The 17,562-nt window shown below is 67.1% G+C and overlaps 3 protein-coding genes and 1 long non-coding RNA gene across 6 annotated transcripts; all 4 read right to left on the bottom strand.

Moving 5' to 3' along the window:
- Nucleotides 1-542: 542 nt before the first annotated feature.
- On the bottom strand, nt 543-1,290 carry LOC142094334 (uncharacterized). The gene is made up of 3 exons (XR_012677641.1): nt 1,244-1,290; nt 980-1,071; nt 543-601 (listed from the first exon to the last, which is right to left on the bottom strand). It is a non-coding gene; the product is annotated as an uncharacterized LOC142094334 (long non-coding RNA).
- Nucleotides 1,291-1,429: 139 nt separating this feature from the next.
- On the bottom strand, nt 1,430-4,471 carry LOC142094083 (SLAM family member 8-like). The gene is made up of 4 exons (XM_075175921.1): nt 4,402-4,471; nt 2,090-2,419; nt 1,503-1,718; nt 1,430-1,437 (listed from the first exon to the last, which is right to left on the bottom strand). Exons 1-4 carry the CDS (start codon nt 4,469-4,471, stop codon nt 1,430-1,432), a joined length of 624 nt encoding a protein of 207 aa, XP_075032022.1.
- Nucleotides 4,472-5,580: 1,109 nt separating this feature from the next.
- LOC142094146 (SLAM family member 8-like) lies at nt 5,581-12,477 on the bottom strand. Of its 3 annotated transcripts, XM_075176027.1 has the most exons (8): nt 12,256-12,338; nt 9,846-9,938; nt 9,145-9,486; nt 8,289-8,582; nt 8,050-8,169; nt 7,841-7,932; nt 6,863-6,987; nt 5,913-6,734 (listed from the first exon to the last, which is right to left on the bottom strand). In XM_075176027.1, exons 1-7 carry the CDS (start codon nt 12,326-12,328, stop codon nt 6,871-6,873), a joined length of 1,131 nt encoding a protein of 376 aa, XP_075032128.1. In that variant the 5' UTR covers nt 12,329-12,338; the 3' UTR covers nt 5,913-6,734; nt 6,863-6,870. The 3 variants fall into 3 exon arrangements, with proteins under 3 accessions (XP_075032129.1, XP_075032130.1, XP_075032128.1); XM_075176028.1 differs by lacking the exon at nt 9,846-9,938 and having other exon boundaries at nt 5,581-6,734; nt 6,880-6,987; nt 12,256-12,477; XM_075176029.1 differs by lacking the exon at nt 9,846-9,938 and having other exon boundaries at nt 5,908-6,734; nt 12,256-12,336.
- Nucleotides 12,478-13,076: 599 nt separating this feature from the next.
- On the bottom strand, nt 13,077-17,023 carry LOC142094156 (uncharacterized). Its single transcript, XM_075176041.1, has 3 exons — nt 16,851-17,023; nt 15,247-15,546; nt 13,077-14,613 (listed from the first exon to the last, which is right to left on the bottom strand). The coding sequence occupies exons 2-3, from the start codon at nt 15,368-15,370 to the stop codon at nt 13,874-13,876; spliced, it is 864 nt and encodes a 287-aa protein (XP_075032142.1). The 5' UTR covers nt 15,371-15,546; nt 16,851-17,023; the 3' UTR covers nt 13,077-13,873.
- Between the last annotated feature and the right edge of the window lie 539 nt (nt 17,024-17,562).

Below are 17,562 nucleotides of genomic sequence, written 5' to 3'. Positions count from 1 at the left end.
ACACGTGCCCACCCCCCCGTCACCCTGAGCCCCCCCACCCCGCTGCAGGGGGGGCAGCCCAGGCCCCCCCCCAGCCTGCAGAACCCCCACATCCCTGGGTGCCCCAGGGGGGGCTTTGACCCCCATAAATCCACCCACACCTCGCCTTCACCCGCTTTATTGGAGCCAAGGTGTGGGGGGGGGTTGGGACCCCCCTTCCAGCCCGTCCCGCACCCCCGTCCCCGCCGGGCTGCTCTTGGGTTTGGGGAAAGGGGATGTGGCAGCCCCCAGGGACGCTGCTCGCCGCCCCCCGCAGCAGAAGTGGGGGGACACGGAGCAGGGAGGGGGCAGGAGGAGACATCATGGAGGTGGGGGGGGGCACACGAGTGTCCATCGGTCCACGGCGGCGTCACGGTCTCCGTCCTGCTGCTCCGTCCTGCGCGGGGACAAAGCGGGGACAGTCAGGGTGGGGACAGAGCTGGGTCCCTCCGGGGGCGGTGGGACGAGGACGGAGCCCCCCCCCGGTGCCGGTACTCACCGGCCGCGGGGCTTAGGCGACCATCTCGTCCCAGCTGCCCGCGCCCGTCTGCACCTCGCTGTAGATGGTGGTGGGGTGGTCTCGCTGCCAGAAAACAGGGGAGAACCCCCCCCCTGAGCCCCCGGCCCTTCGGCAGGGGGACGGGGACGGTCGCTCCCCAGCTGGGACAAGCCCCCCCCTGGGGACATGGTGGCCTTTCAATGTCCCCTCGTGGCATCTCCCCAGTGAAGCACGAGGAGCTTCGGAGCGATGCCGGGAGCCGCTTCCAGGGCGATGGGGCTGGGGAAGGGGGCCGTGACCCCCTGCTCAGGGGACTTTGGGGACACGGGGGGACCCTCAGCCGCAGCGCCTGGAGGGAAGGGCTGGAAGCCGGAGCCCGGCCCTGGCGTGAGCCGAATTCAGCCCCGGCATCGCCGTGCAATGGGCCAGGAGCCGGATTCGGCCCCGGCCCCCCAGCCTCACCCACTTCTCCGCTCCCGGCGGGGTTCCCCGCTGGATCTCGGCGTACGACGGCTCCGGTGGAGCATCCTCGCTGGAGGGGGAGGCGAGGGCGGCTGCGGGGAGGGGAGCAGGCGGGGGTGAGCCGAGGGGTGCCGGGAGGGAGCCAGGGTGCGGGGAAAGGAGCCGCCCTGGTCCAGAGCCCCAGCGAAGGAAAAAGCCGGTTCCTTCTTTCCCGTTTTTTTTTTGCCGGGTGATCCCGCTGGTGAGGACCCAGCCTTGACCCACCTCCCTCGGCTGCTCTCTTCCTCCTCTTCTTCCTCCACAGCCAGACGATGCCGAGCAGGGCTGCCATGGCCAGCAGCACCAGGCACACATGCCACCTCTGCCAGCCACCTGTCTCTGTGGGGACAAGCCGTGGTGGGGTGCCAGGACCCCGCCGGCCGGGTGGGAGCGGGTGCCGGGGGGGGGGGGTTACCCTGCTGCCGGCACAGGGTGTCCAGGCGGGTGGAGACGCTGCGCTGCTGGGTGGGATTTCGGGCCACGCAGGTGTAGCTGGAGTTGAGGGCGCTGGCGGCCACGGCCAGGCACAGCGTTTGGCCGTCCTCGCAGAGCTGTCCCCACCGCGTCCCCGGGGAGCTGCCGAGCTGCCAGCTGGCCTCGGCATCGCTGCCGGCCGGCACCCAGCACCGCAGGGTGATGTTGCACCCTTGGGTGCTGAGGGAGAGCAGCCGGTGCTGGATCTCCGGCGCTGGCACCGGCCCTGTTTAAGGTGCAAACAAACCCTGTCGCAGGATCCAGCCTGCCCGGGGACACCCCGAGGACACCTTGAGGACCCCCCGAGGACCCCCCGAGGACACCCTGGGGACCCCCTGGGGACACTCTCGGTCCCCCGGGGAGGGCAGCGGGAGGGTGCGGGCAGGGGAAGCGCAGGCGGGGGTGGGTCGTGGTTAGTCATAAACCCAGGAAAATCCCCGTGACAGATGCTCAGCGCCAAGGGCAATTTTCTCTTCCCCTTTCCCGGGCGCTGATGACTCCGGGTGCAGAAGGGTTTTATCGCCTCTTCCGCGGGCGGGTCCCATCGGGGCTGCAATAAACCCGTCTCCGTCACCCGTCGCCTTTGCAGCCGCTCACCGTAGACGGAGAGGTTGAAGGACTGGTCCTCCACCAGCGTCGGGTACAGTTTAATCCGAGCCCCGTAGACCCCGCTGTCGCCCCGCTCCAGGGCCCCGATCTTCAGCGCCGTCTCGTTGAACATCTCCAGCCGGTCCTTGAACCGGTCCTTGGGGTCGGGGCGCTTGAAGCTGCCGGGGCCGAATTCTGCTACTTCAATGGTGGCACCGGCACCGGCTGAAAAGCTCCACTCGATCTCCTTCACCGTCTTGTTGGGGGGCAGAACCGGGGAGAGCAGCACGGACCCCCCCAGGACGCCATACACCCGCCGGGGCTGGGTGGCCGTGGCGCCTGGCCGGGACAGGGATAGTCTGGAGGATGGAGACCCCCAGCAGACCCCCCCATTCCTGCCCACCCGTGGGCATCTGCCCGCCCGTGCCTTAGTCACGAGAGCGTGGCGCCTGCCTGAGATGATTCATTTAATCCCGCACCCATCCCCTCCCCTGCCAGCATCCCCAGCAGCCGGGTACCACGCGTGGGGCCGGGCATCCCCCGGGGCCGGGGGGGGGACGCTGGGTGCTCACGGTGCCTTCCCAGCGTCGCCCTGTGTCGTCCCAGTGTCACCCCGCGCTGCGCACGGCTCATCCCCAGCCAGGGCTTCACAGGGGGGACGGGGACGTTCTCCCCACCAAGTGGGGCTCAAACCGGGGCAGGTTTTGAGGTTAAACCTTCGGGAAATGTCCCCACGGGTGCCGGTGGGGACAGGGACCCTCACCCAGGGCTGTGGGGCAGCTCAGCGCCGAGCTTTTGGGGTGCAGCCCCTCTATTTCTGGGGTGACACCAAGCTACTCCCAGCAGCAGAGCTGCCCACGCCGGGGGACGCGGTTCCGAGATACCGAACGCTACGAGAAGCCGACGCAGCCTCCCCCGGGCGGGGGGGGGGACGGACAGGCGGACAGGCGACCGCGTCCCCCGACCGCAGGGCCCATCCTGCACCCCGGTTCGCAGGCTGCTGGCTTCCTGCGCGCTTCGGGGCCGACTCCGGCTTCTTCTCCGCAGCCGCTTTGGTTTGCAAAGAGGAAGGCGAGGGGAGGGGAACGGCGCGGCCGGCCTGCAGGCGGCAAACCGCACGCAGCGGCGCAGTTCGGGGGGTTCATCGCCCCATCACGCGAGCACGGCCGTGGACCCCCCTCCCCGGTTTAGGGGATGCGGGAGCTGGAGGGGGGGGGGGTTCGTTTGGGTACCACCGCATCGGGAGGCTGCGCTCGGTTCAGCAGCCGTGAGCGGCGATGGGGAGCGAAATCGCGGCACCGCCGTGTCCCAGCCCGTCCCTAGGGCACCCACCTGGGCAGCACCCAGCCCCTGCCCGCTCGTTGCACCCATCGAGTGTTATCCAGGTGCCCCCGACGGCTGCAGGATGCAAACCCCCCGCACCCCGAGGAAGCGGGTACGTGGCGGCGATGCTGCAGGGCTGGAGCAGCCTGGGGGCCGAGCCGCCCTTCGGCCTCCCTCTTCCTCCTCGCGAAAACACGCAGGCGAACAAAGAGGGGGAGATCGCCCCTCCTTGCCTTCTCCCGTAACTCGCCAAAATTAATTCTCCCTTTTCCTATCGCCGGTTGGCCGAGCCGAGCGCGCCCGGCAGCAGCCGCGGAGCAGAAGAAGGAGCAAACAGGTCCCGGGATCCCAGCCCCGCCGGGGACCGTGAACCTCTCGGGAGTTGATTTACGCCGGCGGTAAAGCGGGGAGGGGAGGCTGAGCAACGCCCCGCATCGTTTCCCCCCGTCGGCTGCAAGCAGCCCCGGCTCGCCCCGGCCCCCCCCACCCCGAGGAACCGCCGGTGCCCCCGCTGCATCGTTCCCGGCTCCTTCCCAGAGGGAAATCCTGTTCTCACCCCTGACATTTCACGGATTTTCTAAAACCCCTGGGGCCAGCGCTCGTTTTGCAACTGGGACCCAAAGCCGCGCTTCCCCAGCTCTCTCCCGCTGCCGCCCGGTCGCTAATAAATGGGGTGGCCAATAAATGGGGGTGGATAATAAATGGGGGTCGCTAATAAATGGGGGTGGCTAATAAATGGGGGTGGATAATAAATGGGGGTCGCTAATAAATGGGGGTGGCCAATAAATGGGGGTGGATAATAAATGGGGGTCGCTAATAAATGGGGGTGGCTAATAAATGGGGGTGGCTAATAAATAGGGGTCACTAATAAACGGGGGTGGCTAATAAACGGGGGTGGCTAATAAATAGGGGTCACTAATAAACGGGGGTGGCTAATAAACGGGGGTGGCAAGTGTTGGCAGAGCCGTGGCCCCCTCCTGCCCTCCCCTCCCTCCTACCTGCCACCACGAGGAGCGGAGCCAGCAGCCAGGGGACGCGGGGCCGCGGGCGGCCGGGTGACATCCCCATCGCTCCGACGCAGCGAGCTCGAAGCCTTGATCTCCGCTCCGGGTACTGGCTCGGGGGGGGGAGAGAACATGCAAATCTACCCCCAGAGAGCAACGCACCTTCCCCGGGGAGTGGCGATGCGAGGACACCGCAGGGACACCACGGGGACATCGCCCAGCCCCAGCCGGCGGGGCCCGGCCATGGGTGGTGGTCAGTGGGGTCCCTGTACCAAGGGTTTGGTGCCGGTCCCCGCAGCCCCCCGGGGCTGGACCCCGCTGCCCAGGACTTGTTTTCCTCCTGGGAACCAGGTGCAATAAAGGAAGGAGTCGGTTCCTGCCTGCTGCTGCCTGCTGCCTGCCTGCTGTTGGGTAAATAACGCCAGCTGGGCTGGCCGCCCGCACGGAGCCCCGCACCCCCGGGATGGGGACGGGCCCTTGGTCCCCAGCGTGGGGCCAAGCTGGGGGGGCTGCTCCCCCCGAGGGGGGTTTGCCTGGCGTTAAACGGAGGGGAGAGGGGCCCCGTGGGCTTGGAAAGGTCCTGGTGGGGCTCCCAGCACCCGGGATGTCCTGGACCCCACACCCAGGATGTCCTGGACCCCACACCCAGGATGCTTCTGTCGCCTGCACCCAGGATGCTCCTGTCCCCCGCACCCAGGATGTCCTGGCCCCCGCACCCGGATCGCTCCTGTCCCCCATACCTGGGATGCTCCTGTCCCCTGCACCCAGGGTGTCCTGTCCCCCGCACCCGGATCGCTCCTGTCCCCTGCACCCGGGGTGTCCCGTCCCCTGCACCCGGGATGTCCTGTCCCCCATACCTGGGATGCTCCTGTCCCCCACACCCAGGATGTCCTGTCCCCCGCACCCGGATAGCTCCTGTCCCCTGCACCCGGGATGTCCTGTCCCCCGCACCCGGGGTGTCCCGTCCCCTGCACCCGGGGTGTCCTGTCCCCCGCACCCGGGGTGTCCCGTCCCCTGCCCCGAGGCTGCCTTTCCCGCTGAGCAGCAAAGACTTTGCTTGAGAAGCTTTCGCTGAGCCGGCCCCCCCAGCAGCAGGCAGGTATTTTACAGCGGGCCTCTGGGGACACCCCAGCCCTGCCCCCCCGTGGTTGTCACCCTCGGGGCTCCCGCCGTGTACCCGGCTGCGATGGAGGGCCCCCCGGCTTTGGGGAGGGATGCGGGGGGCCGGGCTGGCCCGAGACCACGGGCAGAGGTCAGGCCGCCGCCGCCGCCGCCTTTCCGAAAAGGGAAGCGAGAGGCGGCTGCGTCCCCCCGCTACGCATGGGGGGCCGGGCTGGGGTTTCTCGGGGTGCAGCCCTGAACCTGGGCGGTTTGCACGGCCCCGGGGCTGCTTTTACTGCAACGGATCCACGTGCGGATGCACGGAGAGAAACAAGCGTGCGCGTGCACGCACGCAGGTGTGCCCACGTGCCCACGCGTGCCCACTCCGCTGCCAGCTCCCCCCCGTGATCTCACCAACATTTATTTGCTGTTTTTACAACGGCGGGGGGTCCGGCCGAGCGAGGGACCCCGTGACAGTAGGTGCTGGACACGCAGGCAGTGAGACACCCCCTCCGTCGCGACGGTGCACGGGCTACACGGGCAACAGCTATGGCGGGGGGGGGGAAGGCGAGGGGTGCTTCTCGGTGGGTCTGCACGGGTGACGGTCCCTTCTGCATCCCTCCGTGGCCCCGGAGGTGCCACCCGCTCCAGTGGAGCCGCACGGGACGGGGTTGGGGGGACATCCCGGTGTCCCCCCCCTCCCCGTGTTCTCTGTGGCAGCGACGAAGCGGGTGGGCAGGTTCACCCTTGGGTGGGCATCTCCCCACAGAGGGTCCCTGCGAGGCCTGGGTGGGGGGGGTCAGCCTGCCCGGGGGGGGTCTCATCCCGGACCCGCAGTGCCGTGCCGAAGCGGCGTGGCCCGACCAGCACCCGGGATGTGCCCCTGCCCTCCCCAGTGCCCCCAGCCCCGACCAAACTGGGCAGCGGCAGCGGGTGGGAGGCGAACCCCGAGGTCCCCCCTCTATTCCCAGGGCATCCCCCAGCTTCGTCGCCGCCGCTCGTCTCTGCCTCGGCCCGGGATCCCGCTCCCCAAAGAGTCTCGGAGGGCGTCAGACAAGGAGGTTGGAGAGAAACCGGAGGGGGGGGGGGGGAAAGCGTCCAGCTATCGCCCCGAGATGGTGCCCCCCATCCCCGGAGCCGAAACGGGGGCTGGAGGGTTGGGATTTGGCACACAACGCACTTTACAGCCCTTCCGGGAAATCCCGATGCTCCGGCTCTGCGGGCGCCTGCGGGAGAGAGGAGCCCTTCAGCCTCCGCGGCGTGAGGTGACGGAGGTTGGGGGTGGGGGGGTCCCCACATGCAGATCCCCCCCCCCCAAGAACCGGTCCCCTTTTGGGGGCAGCCCCCCCCGCACCTGAGGGCCTACGTCACCTCCTCGGCCGTGTCCTCTGGCGCCCGGCGGATCTGCTCGTAGACGGTGGTGACCGGCGCTTTCTGCGGCGCGCTCTGCTCCCGGTTATTTTCAGGGTGACCCAGGCCCTGCAGCAGAAATTGGGGGGGGCTGGTGAGGGACCCACTGGCCCCGCTCCCCTCTCCAGGGAGCCCCTGCGGGATGCTCTGCCCCGGCACGGAGCCCAGCGTGCACCCATGGGTGTCCCGTGGGGCTGGGACCCTGCTGGGGCTGGGACCCTGATGTGGCCAGGACCCCGGTGTGGCTGGGATCCCCGGGGCTGCTGGGACCCTAGGCGTTGCTGGGACCCCCAGTGTGGCCGGGCCCCCCAGTATGGCCATGACCCCCAGTGTGGCCATGACCCCCAGTGTGGCCATGACTGGTATGGCTGGGGCCCCCAGCATAGCCGGGACCCTGATGTGGCCAGGACCCCCAGTGTTGCTGTGACTCCAGTGTGGCCAGGACCCCCAGTTTGGCCAGGACCCCCTGGCATGGCTGGGACCGCCAGTGTTGTTGGGATCCCAGTGTGGCTGGGACCCCCAGTTTGGCTGGGACGCCCAATTTGGCCAGGACCGCAGCATGGCTGGGACCCCAGTGTGGCCAGGACCCCTGGTATGGCTGAGGACCCCAGTGGGGCTGTGACCCCAGTTTGGCCAGGACCCCTGGTATGGCTGAGGACCCCAGTGGGGCTGTGACCCCAGTGTGGCCAGGACCCCTGGTATGGCTGAGGACCCCAGTGGGGCTGTGACCCCAGTTTGGCCAGGACCCCCTGGTATGGCTGAGGACCCCCAGTGTGGCTGTGACCCCAGTTTGGCCAGGACCCCCTGGTATGGCTGAGGACCCCCAGTGTGGCTGTGACCCCCGTGTGGCCAGGACCCCCCAGCATGGCCGGGACCCCCCAGCAGAGCCCTCCCAGGTCAGCAGCCCCCCCGGGGGCCTCACCTGGTCATTACCTTCCGGGGGGCTCCGGCGCACGATCTCGGTGTACTGGGGGTCAGCGGGGCTCTCCTCGGCGGGCACCGTGGGGGTGGTGGCTGCAGGGGAGCTGGGCGTCAGGGGGGGGAGGCTGGGAAACACCCCCCCCCACCACTCCCCCAGCCCCCCCAAAGCCGTGGCGGCTCTCGGGGCAGAGGGGGGGGGGCTTCACTTGCCTGGATCTGCCGCCTTCTCGCTATTCATCCGCCAGCACCAGAAGGCTCCCCCCAAGCTCACCGCCAGCAGGATGAGGGTCAGGACGATGTACCCCGACTTCGAGAAGGACGTCTGTCCCCCTGGGAGGGCAGAGAGAGGCACTGAGCGGTGCCAACCCACCCCCCCCCACCCCCCCCCCCCCACCCTGCTGGTGCGGGACCCCCCCCCACCCCGAGCATCCTGGGGGCGAGGGTCTCACCTCCGCTTTGGCAGATGGTTTGCAGGTCGAAGAGGACGACCTTCTGGTCGGCGGGGTTGCTGACGGTGCAGGCGTAGGTGACGTTGGCGGCGGTGGGTGGCAGGGCCAAACGTAGGGTGGTCCCATCCGGGGAGAGTTGGTGGCGGTCGGAGGTCAGGTCCCGGATGACGTTGTCCCTTTTCCAGGTGACGTTGACGGCGCCTTTGCCGGCACCCTGGCACTGCAGAGTCAGGTTGCACCACTCCAGGGTGCTGGCCAGGAGCTGGCTGCGGGTCCGGGGGCTCGGCACTGACTCTGCATCCGATGGAGGGGCCGGATCAGCGCGGGGCGGCAGGGATTTCTCCACCTTGCTCATCCCCACCGTCACGCTTGTCCCCGGCAGGGCACGGCACGGCCACCCTGGGGTGGCAGGATTTGGCCTTTTGCAGAGCTTGAGGGGCTGCAGGCACTGGGCTGCAAACGTTGGGTTCTAACTTAACCCTGATAAACCCCATCATTGCTCCGTGCCTCAGTTTCCCCACCTGTAAAGGGGTTAACGCTCGCACTCGGGGCTTTCTATTTACCCTGGTAAACCCCATCATTGCTCCGTGCCTCAGTTTCCCCACCTGTAAAGGGGTTAACGCTCGCACTCGGGGCTTTCTATTTACCCTGATAAACCCCATCGTTGCTCCGTGCCTCAGTTTCCCCACCTGTAAAGGGGTTAACGCTCACACTCGGGACTTTCTATTTACCCTGGTAAACCCCATCATTGCTCTGTGCCTCAGTTTCCCCACCTGTAAAGGGGTTAGCGCTCGCACTCGGGGCTTTCTGCTTTTGCCCCCAGTGCCTCTGCCAAACCCCAGCGTGAGCCGCTCACCGTAGACGGAGAGGTTGAAGGACTGGTCCTCCACCAGCGCCGGGTGCAGTTTAATCCGAGCCCCGTAGACCCCGCTGTCGCCCCGCTCCAGGGCCCCGATCTTCAGCGCCGTCTCGTTGAACATCTCCAGCCGGTCCTTGAACCGGTCCTTGGGGTCGGGGCGCTCGAAGCCGCCGGGGCCGAATTCTGCCACTTGAATGGTGGCACCGGCACCGGCTGAAAAGCTCCACTCGATCTCCTTCACCGTCTTGTTGGGGGGCAGAGCCGGGGAGAGCAGCACGGACCCCCCCAGGACGCCGTTCACCTGCCGGGGCGGCACCCGGGCTTGGCCGAAGAGGAGCTCTGCGGACAAGGCAGAAAGTCACCGGGCGTGCGGGGACAAGACGGGGACAGCGGGGACAAAAGGGGGACAGGAGGACCCTCGGGGACGGGTCCCTGGTCCCTTCTCAGGGGGAAGCAGCAGCACCTCCCGGCCCTGACGCAGCCGCCTGGTCTCCTCTCCGCTGGCTGGGGACGGGGATGTCCCCCCCCAAAAAGAGCCCATATCCCGACGGAGCCACCTCCTGCTCCGCCAGGGAAGGAAGGAATGCCGGGCTTGGAGACTGGTTGCCAAAAACCAAACCCCGTAAAGCATCTCCTGGTTCAGATGCGGGTGCCCCATCCGAACGCGGCCGGCCCCGGGGCGGCGGCCGGGCTCTCACCAGAACAACGCTCCAAGAGAGTCTGGGAGGAATTCCCAGCCAGCGGCTGCAAAACCTCAATGTCCGCCTTAAACCGCGCCTCGGCCAAGATGCCTACGAAAGATCGACAAGGGTTAAGGGGAAGAGCGGGGATGGCTGCGGGGGTCCCTGCGCGGTGGGGGCTGCTCGACCCGGGGGGGGGGGGATGTAGCCACCTCCCAGACGCAGGATCAGGGCGATTCCCGATTCTCGCAGGGATGGAGTTTGCTCCCCCCAGCCCGAGGAGGAGGTTTCAGCTCCTCCATCTCAGCCTCCACCGTGAGGTTGGGTTTTGGTTTTTTTTTGGCAGCATCGACAGCTCTCTGCAAAAAATCACGCCGGGAGCTGCTTGGCACCACCTCCCTCGCTCCTGGCAGCTCTCGCCTACCTACAAGCTGTCTCCTCTGCCGGCCCCGGCCCCCGCGGCCCCCCACGCCCCTCTGCCGCTGGGATAACAGCTTCCCCCTGTCCTCGTCCCACGCGGGGACCGGGATGCCCAGGCGGGGCGAGCGGCTTCGTCCCCATCCCAGCAGGGATGAGACCCCACGGTGGCCGGGGGGACGGGTCCTGCATCGCCCGGGTGCACCCCCCGGCGCCTCCCCTCCTCTCCCCCCGCCCGCAGGAGGCAGAAGCAGATGTGCCTGTGTATTAAAGCAGATTAAACCCAGCCATCCCAGTGTTTACTTTGTATAAAACCCGCCAGCAGCCCCAAATTACAAGCTGCTTCTTTCGCTTTGCTTTATAAAGAAGTGCTCCGCCGCGCTGGAGCTTTTCTTGCTCTCATCCCGCTTATCCCAAGCTTCATTCCCGTTCTTCCAGCCGAATCTTAAACCCCACCGAATTTCTGACGCTTCCCCGGGTGACTGTGAAGTTTTCGGAACCCCGTGAAGCTGCCCCGGCCGTGGGCGCTGTCGCTGCCGAGCCCGGAGGGAGGATGCTGAACCCGTGCGTGGGAGTGGGGGGGACGTGGGGGGATCCGTGGGGTGGGGAGGGGGAAGCTGAAGGTCCTGAGGTGCCGGTTTTGGGGTCCGGGAGGGGACAGGAGGGGACAGCCACCACCCCGAGCGGCAGAAAGGAGCTGGGGGGGGGGGGCCCTGCAGAAGCTCATCGGGTTCTTACGGCGGAGCTGGGGCAGATGCTCTTCCCTCGCTGCAGCCCTGCGAAGGCTGGAGGTGCACGTGTGCCCCGTCCGTCCGTCCGTCCGTCCGGCGGCCGTGCCACCCCAGCGGCGTTTAAACCAGGGCACAGGCAGCAGCCTTCCCGCACCCCTCCCGGAGTTTTCCACCCTCCTGCGGCACATCCGTCGGCCGCGGTTCTCCAGGGTTGGGGCGGGGGGGGGGGGGGGGGGTCCTCGCCGGCCGCCCCCACGCTATTGTACGAGCGGCTGGAGGAAATGACGGCTGGGAAAAGCCGGCTGGTGCCAGGGCCTGCGCCGAGCACAGCCGCCGCCTCGCCGCCCCGGCGTCCTCCCGGCTCATCCTGTTTACCCCGGGATTCGGGGAAACCGAGTCTCCGCAGCCCCGACCCCCCCAGGGCAGGACCCGGTGGGCGAGGGGAGGGGGAGAAACGCGTTGGTGCCAGGCGATGCATTCGGCACCCGGGTTAGTCCAAGTCGGGTCTTAATCAGACCCTAAAAAACAGAGCCACGGGGCTGATTTTAGCCCACCACGAGCCCGGGTTTTGCTCTTTCTCATCCCCCCCTCCCCGCCCCGTTCCGCTATCAAATAATTTTGATCAAAGCAGCTGGAAAACTCCGAAGCACCGTTAACAGCCGATTTTCCATCTCGCTGGGTCAGATATTTGTCGTCAGCGTGGCAGGGCTGGCACCTTGGCACCCGATGGCCGGCGACAGCCCCTCTTGCTCGTGAAGCCAATTAATCGTTAGGAAGATAAGCCCCCCCCGCTAATCTGCCCGTACTATTAGATGCTTTCCGTAGGAATCGGAGGTTTTATGGGAATTATTAAATGTGTGGATTAGCACGCTGGGAATTAAGGGGATTCCTCGCTCCTGCTTTACGTAAGGAGCCGCTTCGCAGCCGGATCTGGCACGGCCCCGGGGGGTGAAAGGGCTCGGTGGGGCGACAGCAGCGCCCGGCAGAAGCCGCGTTAGGGGCGAGGGGACCCTCGTGGGGGGATGGAGCCGGGGGTTCCGCGGCCGCCGCCTCGTTACGAAACCTCTCGTTAAGCCAGCGGTCCAGAAACCATCTCGCGCCCGGCCGGGAGCATGGAGGGATGGAGGGGCAGCCTCGGGGTGGGCTGCCATTAGCCCGTAGCAGGCAGGGAAAAGGCAGGATGGGGTCGGCATCCCTGCCCGCGGCCCACCCCGCCGCCAGCCCCCTGCCACGAGGCTCCCGCGGGACGAGGGCTCGCCGGCGGCCGCCCGCGCACTCACCTGGCCCGAGGCCGAGCAACGCCAAGAGCAGCGAGGGCAGCCGGGCTTTGCTCCTGGCCAATTCCCCCTCCATTTCTCCTCCTCGGCTCTTCGTGCGGCTCAGTGGGCAGAGTCAACGGCAAGAGAGACGGGGAGGAGCAAAGCCGCCTCTCGCTGCAAGCCGTAGGAAGCCGTGCATCGCGGGGCACAGCCAGCTTATTAATTAGCTCGCCAGAAATGATTAAGTGGCCGGGGGAAGCGCGTGGGACCGGCGCCGCCGAGGATGGGAAGCGAGGATGGCGGGGGCTGCCGGTGACCCCCGACCTCGCCACATCCCTCGTCAGCCCGGTGCAGTGCCCGGATTAACGCCGGCGATGCCCGGCACAGCCCTGCCAGGTCTCCCGCTGGCCCTGGGGACAACCAAGGGGCTCGTTGAAATGGGGCTTCCCCGTATTCAAGAGCACTTCCCTGGGGAAACTCAGGCAGCAGGAGCATCCTGGAGCTGGGTGGTGGGAGCACCCCCAGCTCCACTCCTGGGGCGGGGGCATGGGGGTGCCTGAGCACCCTTGGCTGCACAAAGCAGCGCGGGAGGGGATATCCCCGAGGGGCTGCGAGGTCTTGGCTGAATCACAGGGGATGCACCTGAGGAACAGATGCCCCGGCAGGGTCCGGCAGCGATGCTGAGGCAGCCGCGGACCTGCCAAACCGTCCCCATGGGCTCCCCCCGCTCCCTCACGTACCTCTGCTGCAGAAAAGCCCCCCCCCGAGCCCTCTCAGCCCCGATTGAGGAGCCCCGAGTCGCTGCGGGGGCTGTGGCTGGAAGGAAGAGCTTTCCATTAGCGGCACAGAAAGCTTATTTTTTATTCAAAACCTCCAGCAACTCGAAGTGGAAAACAGGGCGGGGGAAAGCAGCCTCCGCAGCAGGGCTGCTCTCCCTGCAGCAGGACAAAAAATGAGTAAAATCCTTAACCTGCACCCAGGGGACTTAACTCCAGCCCTTCTGCTGGGGCACCTTCAAAGGAGGAGCCTCAAAGCGCTGGGGAAACTGAGGCCGGTGTGGGGAGGGATCCAGGCTGTTGACGGCCAGTGAACGTCCCAAAACTGTCCAGGGGCTGGACACGCTGCCCGCTCCGCCAGTTCCTCCCCCGGTCTCTGGAACGCAGAGGGGAAATGAAAGTTGCTGAGTTGAAATTTCCAGCTAACGGGGAAAACCGAGAGCTGAGGAAGAGGAGAACAGTGCAGCTGGACGGTACGAAGGCCGCCCGTCTGGAGACGGGGCTCCACGGCAGCTGCTCGCCGGGGATGACACCGGCTCTTGTGCAAGGCAGGGGCTTCCTCCTGCCAAATCCTCCTGCCTGCGAGCCGGCGCTGAGGGGTTTCGCAGGCTGGGACGTCCCCGGCGAGGTGAAGCATCGCCGTGCCGGACATCCCCCGCGTGACGGGGAGACGGGCAGCATCCCGCCGGGGTTTGTCTGGCCGGGTGGGCTGAAGGCGTCGGGTGCTGGCTCGGGACTTTGGGAAACACCGAGCAGAGGCGCTGGGTCCATCGCTCCCCCACCATCGCGCCGGGAAATGCCGCCGGTTCGGTCCTCTGCGGGGATGTCGGGGTGTCCGTGGGACCCAGGGGAAGGACACGGGGTCAGGCCCAAGGTCGGCGTTCCCGCTGGCACGGGCTGCTGCCAGAGCCGCTCCCTGCGGCTGGGACCGACCGGCCGTGGGACTGGGCTGCGGTTCGTGGGACGTGACGGCGAGGGACGTCCCCGCGGCACGGGGAGCCAGCCGGGCAGCAAAGCTGAGAGCGTCGGTGAAGGCGGACGTGGAGGTCTGAGCCGTCACCGCGTCCTTTTTCATCAGGGACGGTGCCGCAGGGGGACTTCGGGAAACTCCAGCGTGGCAGCGTAGCTGCCCGGGGCGCCGCTGCAGCCACCGTGGTCCAGCAGCCGGGCCCGATGCCGTCCCCTGCGACGGGGAAAGGACCGCAGCGAGGGGACGCGTGGCTGCTAAAACAGCCCTTTGTGGGGCTTGTGGGTGCCTGGAGATAGCAGGAGACGCCCCCCGAGACCCTCACCGTCCCCTCTGATCCCTCCACGCCACCCTCACCTCCACTCCAGCACACGCCGGCCAGGTCTGTGGATCGGCTCCTCTCCTCCAGGACAGGCCAAGCCCGAGGCTGGTGTTGGGGGAGCCGGGCTGCACCCCAACGTGGAGCACCCCGCTGCAGAGGGGATGCACCCTGACACCCCCCAGTTCCCCACTGGGGTTTCATCCAGGCGACGGTGCCCCCGGTCCCGCTGGGTACGTGGCACCGCGGTGTGAGGTGGCACCACGCGGGGCTCTTCGAAAGCAGCCAGCTCTGGATTTTGGGGTCCGGTAGCCGCTCTGCAACCGGAGGGGATTCCACACACGGGCAAAAGCGGATCCTCCCTGTCCTGGAGGGCTCGGGGGCAACCGAAAGGTTGGGCAGAGGCTGGGAGCAGCCGGGACGTGGCCCAACAAGCCCCACGGCCACGGGGACCAGCCGCACGCCCCGTGCCGCAGCCGGCTGCCAGAGCTCAAGCCTGGCACGGCCGCAGCGTGCTGGAGCTGGGAGGTCAGGAAAGGGTGCGTTGAACTGGGAGCCGGAGCTGCCTACGTGCTCCCCGGCCTGGGCTCGGCAGCTGCCGTTTGGCGGGCGAGGAGCAGCGAGCGCCTGCGTGCGGCGTGGGAGGAGAGCGGGACCGCGGCGTGCAGCCGGCAGCCCGGTGCGTGGCCGATGCCGAGCGGCGCTGAGCCCCGGGCGGACGGGGGGGCAGGGACTGCGCTTGTTCGCAGCCAGGAAAACCACATAATTTGCCGAGAATTCAGCACGACGTGACCGTAAATCGTCACTTTGCACAGACGGAGGGAGGGGGAATCTGTTCTCAGGGCTGCAAACAGCCCAAGCGCACTAGCAGAGGGGCCACGCGCGCTGGCGTTTAGGGCCGAAACGAAAGAATTTCTGTAATCTCCATCCCCGCCTTTGCAGCCGCTCACCAGAGCCGGAGAGGTTGAAGGACCGATCCTCCACCAGCGCCGGGTGCAGTTTAATCCGAGCCCCGTAGACCCCGCTGTCGCCCCGCTCCAGGGCCCCGATCTTCAGCGCCGTCTCGTTGAACATCTCCAGCCGGTCCTTGAACCGGTCCTTGGGGTCAGGGCGCTCGAAGCTGCCGGGGCTGAATTCTGCCACTTGAATGGTGGTGCTGGTGCTGGCTGAAAAGCTCCACTCGATCTCCTTCACCGTCTTGTTGGGGGGCAGAGCCGGGGAGAGCAGCACGGACTCCTCCAAGCACAGGGCTGTGATTGAGCATCAGAAAAACAGGGTGCAGAAAAGAAGTTAAGGGAGGTCCCAGGAGCGTTGCCCCGTCCCTCACCCCAGGGCTGCAGGGACAGGGTGATGGGGGACCCCAAAACCAGCTGCAGTGGGGGATCTGGCTGCTGGGGCGGGAGGAGCTGGGTGCACCCAGTGGGTGGTGGGACGCTCGACCTCTCCGTCCCCGGCCATCTTGCAGACACCTCCGCTCTCGCCCTTCACCCACCTGCAAAGCCGACGGCCGCGGCCAGCAAGGTGACCCCGAAAAGGCGCCCGCCCGCCCTCAACCCTCGCTGCCCTCTCACGCAGCGGCAAATGAAAGTGCAAAGCCGGGGGGGGGGGTTCTGCATTCACACCCCGCTGCCTATAAATAGCGACTCCCCCCGTGATTTCACTTCTCTCTGTCCCCATCGCTGTCACGGCAGCGGTGACAAAGCCTGCTCGGAGCGGGGGCTCGGCTCAGCGGCATCGTCTCCAGCCCTCCTTGCCCACCGTCCCCCCGCCCGCAGCCTCTCCCGTCCCCACTCAGGCCGCCCGGCATCATCTCGCAGGCGTCGGCCCCCCCGGCAGCGGTGCAGGCAGCTGCCAGACTCCACACACCCCCCAGGCGGGCGAGGAGCAGGAGCGGTGCCCGGCCTCGGCTCCCAAAATGGGTGCGAAAGTGTCGTGGCCGAGGCCACGCGTTTTCCTCGCCCAGGCCGTTTCTCTCCCTGCAGGTGACAACCCGAGGACGGAGGGGTTTGGGGGTTTCCCATTGCTCCCAGTAAACGAGATCCGGATGGAGAAGGATGCACCCATGTGGCCTTCCAGCAGAGGGAAGTGTGGCCTCAGGAAAGGACCCAGTAACAGTCACAGCTACTTTGTCACCCGCTGCAGACAGAAAACGTTATTTTGTGGGGATCTTGCAGGTCCCGTGGGGCTGCACCAGCCCAGGGCCTTGCTTTCAGCCCCCATTCCACGGGGCACCCTCACCACCGCCGCCCCGTTACCGCCCTACCCCAGCGCGGGGTCGGGATCTCGCCCCGAAGCACGAGCAGAAGGAACCCAGGGCCAGCACGGTGCTGGGGGGGCACTGAGCCCCCCTGGAAAGCCGATGCCAGCTCCCGTTTCCCTCCAGCACACGCTAGCAACCGATAAAAAAAACGTTTAAAACCAGGAGGGGCTCAGCAGGTAACATAAAACGGGGGTGCCCGCGCCCCCCGCAGCCACAGCCAGAGCTCAACCTGCCAGCGTCAGGGCTGGGCCCCGATTTTGACCCTCTGCGAGGGGCAGAGGCAGGCGAACTCACGATAGTTGAGACCCTTTTGCTCTTCAGAAAAAAAGTCTTGCGACACGGTTAAAGCACCAAGGGCTGCTGTAACTCCTGCAGGCAGCAAGTGCCCCCGTGTTGTGAAATAGGTCGCTGCTCCAGAAACGGCTGCTGGAGGGTGCTGAGAAGGCAGGGAGAAGAGAAAAGCAATGTTTTATTATTTATCACCTACGGTTAGGGATAGAGATTCACTCTTACGGAGCGCTCCCTCCCGGGGCCAGGCCAGGGTAACGCTATTTAGCACTTTGCAAGTAGCATCTTCCCCGGGGAGGGCACCACAGCACTGGGCAAACCCCGTCCCGTCCCCTCCCGCCTCCGCTCCCGTCGCCCCCAGGCACGGGCCTGGCTGCTGCGGGCGGCTCTCGGGCTCAGCCGTGCCCTCCTGAGCGGCACCGCTGCGGGAGGAGACCCCGCGCTGCTCAGGGACCGGCGTGTCGGGGTTCAGCCGGGGCCTGCGGGGGTGCGTGTGGGTGAGGCTGCAGATGGAGAAGGGGAAGCCCTGCCCACCTCAGCCAGCTCTGGCTGCCGCCCCCCAGCTGGGGAGCAGAACAGCGTTATGGGGGAGCGGATACCCCAAGGTCCCCAGTGCCCCCCCGCCTTGGGTCCCCTCCAGAGCCCCAGGCCCCACCACCCCCCAGCCCTGGACCCCAGCGCTCTCTGAGCCCCCCAGAGCCCCGGAGCCTGGGCCCCA

Source organism: Calonectris borealis, chromosome 29, assembly GCF_964195595.1.
Source record: "Calonectris borealis chromosome 29, bCalBor7.hap1.2, whole genome shotgun sequence".
NCBI classification, from domain to species: Eukaryota; Metazoa; Chordata; class Aves; order Procellariiformes; family Procellariidae; genus Calonectris; species Calonectris borealis.
The sequence above is the reverse complement of the archived record's forward strand: the minus strand, read 5'-3'. Positions and strand labels throughout refer to the sequence as shown.